Raw genomic sequence first — 8295 nt, forward strand, 5'->3', positions numbered from 1 at the left:
TTCTTCTCTCATAATTACAAAAAAATCAAAACTAATATATACTTTATTTATCCTAGAACTCTCTAGATAATCCCAAAGAGAAATATTAAGCACATGTAAGAATCTTTGTCACAATTCAGGCATCAGGGAATGTACATCTTCAGAAGGGGAAAACTCTAATTAAAATAAGAATGTATTGTTTCTACCAATACGTTCATTAAAATTTAATAAAGTTGCAGTGACAACAAGGGAAAAAAAAAACCTCAGTAAGGTGGGTTGACACAATATTGAAAACAATGGACTTAAAGATATCAATGAACATGAAGATGGTGCAGGACTGGGAAAACTTTCATTCTGTTATATGTAAGGTTGTCTTGAGTAGGAACCTCTTGATAGCAAATAACAACAACAACATCATTTCAATGCTGACAGTCAGGTCCTTCAATTTTGGAAGTACACAAGAAAGCTAATTTTGAAGTATTTTTCAACTCAGCTCATCAAAGGAGAAATTCCTTAAAATAATGACCTTATTGTTTTTCTGAATAGAGCATCCTACTCATAACTGTCCTTACAGCCTCCTTTATCTGCTTGTTTCTGAGACTATAGATAATAGGATTTAGGAAAGGAGGGGCTATAGAATAGAACACAGAAATAATCATGTCCTGAGTTGTAGGTGAATTGGAGGTCGGCTTCATATAGACAGTAATGGCTGAGACAACAAAGACTGTCACTACAAGAATGTGAGGAACACAGGTAGAAAAGGCTTTCCCTCGCTCTCCTCTGGTTGGAAACTTGAGCACAGCAGAAAATATGCGAATATAAGACATGATGATGAAGATAAAGCAGCCACCTACAATAACCACTGCAGAGACAAAAATTACAATCTCATTGCTGAAAGTGTTAGAGCAGGAGAGTTTCAGTAGAGATGGGACGTCACAGAAGAACTGATGGACCACATTGGAACGACAGAAGGACAACCGGAATGCATTGCCAGTGTATACACCTGCATAGATCAGACCACTGAATACTGAGGCCAGTGTCATTTGGACACAGGCCCGAGGGTTCATGATCACAGGGTAGTGGAGGGGTTGGCAGATGGCCACATAGCGGTCACGGGCCATGATTGTGAGAAATAGCAGCTCTGCAAAAGCAAACAAAATCACAAGGAAGATCTGAGCTGCACATCCAACCATGGAGATTACCCTGTTGTCAAGCAGGAAGATGACACATGCCTTGGGTACAGTGATGGAAATGTAGCACATGTCCAGGACAGACAGATTTCTAAGGAAGAAATACATGGGAGTGTGAAGACTCTCGGCCAGAGTGGTTACTGTGACAACGAGAAAGTTCCCCAGCAGAGTCGCCAAGTACATCATTAGGAATAACATGGCGTGCAAGACTCTGAGCTCCCACACATCAGAAAACCTCATAAGCAGGAATTCAGTGACTGTGGTAGAGTTGGGCATCTTTGGGTACTTTGCTTTGAATAGCAGAGACAAAGGCAAATAATCCTTAAAAAAAAAAAGGAGAATAATAGCGTAGAAATAAATTAGCTTAAATATGCTTATTGTCTTACATTTAGTTTATTGTCACATTTATCCAATTTTATTCTCTCTAGTTGATTTTGGTTAGTTGTTACTTGCTGTGGAGTTGCCTCTGACTTGTAGAGATCTCATGTACAGAGAATGTATCAGTGTCCAGTTCCCTGTCAGCCTCATCAACACCGGCGTGCTTGAGTCCATTGTTGCCTTTCAACCTTTCTCATGTTCCAACACTGCACCAGAAAATATTTTGTTGTGATCCATAAAGTTTTCATTGGATGATTTTCTGAAATAGATTTCTAAACCTTTCTTCCTAGTCTATCTAAGTCTGAAAGCACCACTGAAATCTGCATACCATGCTGGAATTTGAAATACCAATGATGTAGCTTGCAGCATCAAAGCTGTATGAAAGCCACCACAAGACAACCAACTGACAGACAGATGGTGAATTGGTTAGTAGGAAATAACACGATGACACTGTTTGCTCCTTTATCCTTATTACTTGAGAAACTTATTTCCAATATGTTGTTGTATTGTGCCATTGAGTAGATTCTGACTCATAGTGGCGTTATAGGATAGAGTAGAACTGCCCCATTGGGTTTCCAAGGATCAGCTAGTGAATTCAAACTCCTGACCTTTTGGTTTGCAACCAAGCTTTTAACCGCTGTGCCACCAGGGGTCTTTAATCACATATTACATACTGTAATTCTCATTGTAACTCTACATATTAGGAAGTGATACACATGGTTTTAAAATAAAAATACTGGGACACTGAAAGGTCAAGGAAATTATTAAGCCATGGAAATAAAAACATAAGAGCATGAATTCAAATCCAGGTTTATGTTCTCTAATGTCGCAATCCCACGTTTCCTCCACTAGAAATGCTGATCCTACTTAGCATTACCTGCTTCACACCACTCCAATCCATGGTATTCAAGCGAGATGACCATTAATTTGTTTGATTCCATTTCTGCCCTCTGAGTAATGTAGAAATCATGAAAGCCTAAATTTTGGATTAATTTAAATCATGGATAAAATGCTCCCTTCATTTTCTCATTATTGAGTATTAAGTTAACCATGGGAATGGTTCAAAATCATTTTCTATATTGCTCCATATATCTTGACGGTGCCCAACTGTATATTATGACTCAATGGGACAATGTGTAATGATCTGCATTTTTACCCATTGAGTAGAATAAAATATGTCACAAGCTCTTCTCAGTATGAACATACTTTATTGTACAATTCAAAAAATAAGAGATGCTATCCTAGTGCTCTAATTATTTAAATATAAAACAATTATGTATTTTCACTCATCTCTTCTCCCTAAAATGAATTTATTCATATGTAAAGGTTAATTCACCAGCTCTAGCCTTCATTTTCTCTCCTCTTTCACTGATGTTAATCTCCCTATTACAAACAAAGCCACTGCCTTCTAGTCTATTTCGACTCATGGCGACTCTGTAGGACAGAGTAGAACTGCCCTATTGGGTTTCCAAGACTGTAATCTTTACAGAAGCAGACTGCCACATCTTTCTCCCGCAGAGCCTCTGGTGGGTTTGAGCCACTGACCTTTCGGTTAGCAGCCAAGCAGTTTAGCCACTGCACCACCAGGGCTCCTCCTCCCAGTTACACGCCTTCGGAAGTTTATCACCTATCTTCATGCACTCCTTGAGCTTACATAAATGATTAGGTTCCTTTGATCAAAACACCCATTTCTGAAACTCTGATTTACTAACTTCTTTGCTCCTATCTCTTTTATTAGCCTTTCAAATAGTGTTACATCTATTCATCTCTGTTTTGTCTTCAAACTTAAAAATATGTATCTTTGCCATCATATAAGCATCTGATTCCAGTAGCATCTTCATCAGAAGGTTAAGTGACAGCTTCCTCAGTCTTCAGATTCTTGTTTTTAGGTGCTATTGAGTCAGTTCTGACTCATAGCGACCTTATACAGCAGAGTAGAACTGCTTTATAGGGTACCCAAGGCTGTAAATCTTTACGGAAGCCGACTGCCACATCTTTCTCCCGCAGAGCAGCTGGTGGGTTCTAACCACCGACCTTTTGGTTAGCAGCCCAGTTCTTAACCACGGCACCACCAGGGCTCAATCTGTAGCCACTGAGTTGATTCTGACTCTAGCAACCCTATAGGTTAGAGTAGAACTCCCCCATAGGGTTTCCAGGGAGTAGTTGGTGAATTTGAACTGCTGACTTTTTGGTTAGCAGCCAAGCTGTCAACCACTGGAGTATGCCACGTGGATTTTCTCCTCTGTTGCCAGACCCTTTGCTCTCCTGAGATTCTCCTGCATGTTTTATTGTCACTCATTCCATTAAAGATATATTTAAGCTGTCCTTCCTCAATAACTAGTTCAAAATCGCATCATTATTACATTCTAAAATCTTTAGCTTGAAATTCTGCTCTTCTGCCTCCTCCTCTCCCCCTCCTCCTTCCTCTTCTTTGTTTTGCAATCACCTATTCTTCCAATTCTATCTTCTTCCTTTCTTTTGAAACCTAATTAATGTTTTTCTCTTATCCTTTACTGTGATTGCATGCAGCAGCTGTCATAATTTTGGCAAGTATATAAGCTCTATTTCAGATAATAATTAAAAAAAAACCCTAAATAATCTCAGATTTAGTGTATACCTTTCTGATTTTTGGTAACACTTCATTTGAAGTGGTCTTTTAAAAATATATCACACACAACTTAATGGGATTTTAATGCACGTTTTAGATCTCCACCAGAGTTATAAAATACTTGAGGTTCTGTCAATATGTTATTGAGCTAAGATCAACATATATGCAATGCATGGCTTAATTGAAATACCTAGGAAAATAAGTTCTTCAAGCAATACCTCCAAGAACACTGCCCTCATAAATTTATATTTGTAGAAATTTCAAATAGTAACTCTCTGCAGATATTACAAAAATCCTTAAAATACATTCTTTTGGATCTTTTACTGGATAAGCTATGTACTTATGCTTTACATTTTGTTTCCATTTTTACTCTTTGAATTTGTTAACTATAATGTTTTTCTTACCATAAATATGCATTTTATTATTTTAGGGACAAATAATGCATAGGAATGATAACCTTACCTGAAAATGTGACGGATGGCTTGATTGATTTGTTTATACACTCACTAATTTAACCACAATGAATCTTCACAGTTCTAGAAAATAAGAATGGCTTTTAGTATATTTTACTGCAACTTACAACTCATGGAATTTGTGTAGGTTACTAATTATTTAATAATATTATGAAGCTGAGTAAGATGAAGCATGTTATTTTTTCTGGTTTTGTAATTTTTTTTCCCAGGCAACCTGAACATATTTCAGTACTTAAATAAGCTGGTACATAAATTTATTGTTTTCTGCACAATTGCAGAATATATGGATTGTTGGTAATGGGTGAGTAGTTCATGGATGTTGTACTAACACCCAATTTCTCTTTTTTAACTTTTTATATCAGTCCTGGTGGTGCAGTGGTTAAGAGATAGGGCTACTAACCAAAAGGTCAGCAGTTCAAATCCACCAGTGGCTCCTTGGAAATCCTATGGGTCAGTTCTGCTCTGTCCTATAGGGTCGCTATGAGTTGAAGTTGACTTTGACTCCAACGGGTTATATGTGATGAAGGTTTAGCATGTGTTTGCAATTTTTACTAGAATTATTGCAGGCTTGTAGCCTAAAGGCTTACCATACCCTAAAGAACAGCACACATTCTCCTGGATTTGCACAAATACTTTCCTTACTGACATGAAACAGCAGAATGTGCATTTCCGGGTCTGCATATCCTTGTGCCCTCAACTTCATACCTGCAATGGAAAATTTGCCATGTCATGTTTCACCTTCTTTTTTCCCTTATCCCTTTTTCTCTTACCAGTGTAAACACATGTAACATATAAAACCTTGTCAACTGCCAGAGGGCAGGGCAGGTGTACTTTTCAGACTGACCTCATGTTTGCAAGAGTGAAATTTTTTTGTTTTGTTTTGCTGCTGTTTATTTCAGGGCCTTTTGAAATGGTTCACTATGTAGATTTTCTCTTGTTGTTTTATATCGACCTGCTTACTGAAAATTTATTGATATAATTAGAAGGCTGACTAGGATAAAAATAGCTACACCAGTATTTATAAGTATCCCTACCCTAATTATGCCTCTTTCATTCTGAAGGTTTAGTTTTTTAAAATAATTTTTCCCACTAAAGTTCATATCAGACTTCACGACCATATTCTAATCACAGTCAGAAAAAAGAGTGAACAATCTTTATTATTGGATGCTCACCTATCAATTTTAGATTTCTACCTTGAAGTTCCATGTTGCAGCTGAGCGAAGCTGAGACTATATCACGTTCAGGGGAATATATGTTTTGCATTCTGACCCTGCCATTTCCTAGCTATGTAGCTATGATGAGCATCTAAAACATTTTTCAGCCTCAGCTTCCTCATGTATAGTTTTTTAAGAAAAACTGTGTTATCAATTTTATATTTGTACAACACATTCCAAATAGAAAGAAACTCCAAATGGTAGTTATTTTGAGGTAAAATAAATAAGAATTATGGATAACTGACAGAGGAATAGGAATGTGATCTCTTCAGTACTTACTTTTCTTCCATCTAATGCTCATAACACTATAATTTTAAAACAAGTAAGAAAAAGAAAGAAAGAAAAATTCTCACTCAGCATCTGCTAATGTAGCTTTCTGTTAAAGGAATATCACAATAATGGCAGCAGCAGAGAAACGGCAGCAGCAGAGAAACAGCAGCAGCAGAACCAAGAGGCCAATGCGAGAGGGCACTGGAACTGACCCTCAGAGTGAGATGGCTAGTGCCTTCTGCAGGAGGACCCCTGGCAGAGTGGGGTGCCTCCAGGCAATTATTGGTGGAGCTACAGAGCTTTGGAACAGTTGCCCCAGAAGGGCAGACTCAGGTGATAAGGCCCTAGAGTCCAGGAAGCAGAAGCTGAAGAGACAAAGCACACAGGAAGTAGAGCTGCCTCAGTTTCAAAGTGTACGGCTATGACCTCTGGGGTCTCAAGGGTGGAGTGACCACTCAGATAGACTAGAGAATGGGGCTGCCCAAAGCTGATGAAGCAGAGTTGCCCTTCCAGTGGGCCTGGAAGGCAGAGCTGAAGCCCAGGGCAGAGGGACTTCCACTCAGAATCCAGAGAGTATGGCCAATATCTAGAGTCTGGAGGGCAGGGCCACTGTGTAAATGTTCTCTCAGGATTATTTTTGAGCCTTGAGGGCTAATGTAATATGTTCTGCTGACCTGCTTGGTGCCTGTTATCCCTTCTTTCCTTCCAGTTTCTCCCATTTGTAATGGAAATGTCTAGCTGGTTTCTATTCTACCATGGTACTTTGGAAGCAGATAACTTGTATTCTCAATTTCACAGGTGAACAGAAATTTTTGAATTTTGGACTTGGAGTTGATTTAAGACTTTTGCTATGGTATGATGTGGTGAATATGTTTAACATGTGGCAAGCTCATGAATTTTGAGAGCCAAAGGGTGGAATATTATGGATTGAATTTTGTCCCCCCCCCTCCATAACATGTATCAGCTTGGCTAGACTATGATTCCCAGTATTGTGTGATCATCCAACATTTTGTGATTTGGTGTGATTTTCCAATGTGTTGTTAATGCTACCTCTATGATATTGATGAGGCAGGATTAGAGGCAGTTATGTTAATGATGTAGGACTTAATCTACAAAATTAAGTTGTATCCTAAATAAATCTATTTTGAGAAACAAAAGAGAAAAGCAAGCAGCGAGACACGGGGACCTCATACCACCAAGACACAAGACCCAGGAGACTAGCATGTCCTTTGGACCCAGAGTCCCTCAGCTGAGAAGCTCCGTGACCAGGGGAGATTTATGACAAGGACCTTCCTCTAGAGCCAACAGAAAGAAGACTTCCCCTGGAGCTGTGCCCTGAATTCAGATTTCTAGCCTACTAGACTGTGAGAGAATAAATTTGTTTGTTAAAGTCATACATTTGTTATATTTCTGCTATAGCAGAAGGATATAACTAAGACAGTGAGGTACTCAAAATTGTTGTTATGCTGGAGAAAATAAATAAGAATTACAAATGACTTACAAAAGGAGTAAGCATGTGATCCCTTCAGTAGTTACATTTCTTCCACCTAACACCCATAGTAGTATTGTTTTTAAAGAGAGTAGCAAAAAAGGTAAAGGAAAATCTACCACTCAGCTATTACTAATATAGTTTTTTGTCCAAGGAATATGACAATATATAATATTCCAAAATGCTATGAATAACTCATTGCTGTTGAATCAATTCCAACTCATAGTGACCCTACGGGGCAGAGTAGAACTGTCCCATAGGGTTTCCAAGGAGTGGCTGGTTGTTTTGAACTGCCGACCTTTTGTTTGGCAGCCAAACACTTAACTACTGCACCACCAGGGCCCCTAATTGTAAAACAGACGTTTCCTTACCATAACACTGGCAAAGGATATGATTCTTTGCCTTTTCTACAAAGACTTGAAGGACGTAATTTTTGATCTAAGGAATTGGCAGGTTGTATCTGTTCATTAATATATTTATTAACTTATTTATTCATCCATGCATGCATCAAATATTTAATTTATTTATAATTAACGTAATCTTTCAAAATTTTTGGATGACTAATACGAGACGTTAGTCTGGAAGCTGGGGAATGAATCATGAACAAATGTTCACATGCTCTTTTATAACATGCTATGAGAAAGCCCTAAATTACAATTAAAGTATAAGGGATTATCTCTACAATTTATGACAA

At 38.2% G+C, this 8295-nt stretch overlaps 1 protein-coding gene across 1 annotated transcript; it reads right to left on the bottom strand.

Annotated features, from left to right (window-relative positions):
* Positions 1–305: 305 nt before the first annotated feature.
* On the bottom strand, positions 306–1445 carry LOC100660158 (olfactory receptor 14C36-like). Its single transcript, XM_003404950.3, has one exon. It carries the CDS (start codon positions 1443–1445, stop codon positions 507–509), a length of 939 nt encoding a protein of 312 aa, XP_003404998.1. The 3' UTR covers positions 306–506.
* Positions 1446–8295: the final 6850 nt, after the last annotated feature.

Source organism: Loxodonta africana, chromosome 2 (genome assembly GCF_030014295.1).
Source record: "Loxodonta africana isolate mLoxAfr1 chromosome 2, mLoxAfr1.hap2, whole genome shotgun sequence".
NCBI lineage: Eukaryota > Metazoa > Chordata > Mammalia > Proboscidea > Elephantidae > Loxodonta > Loxodonta africana.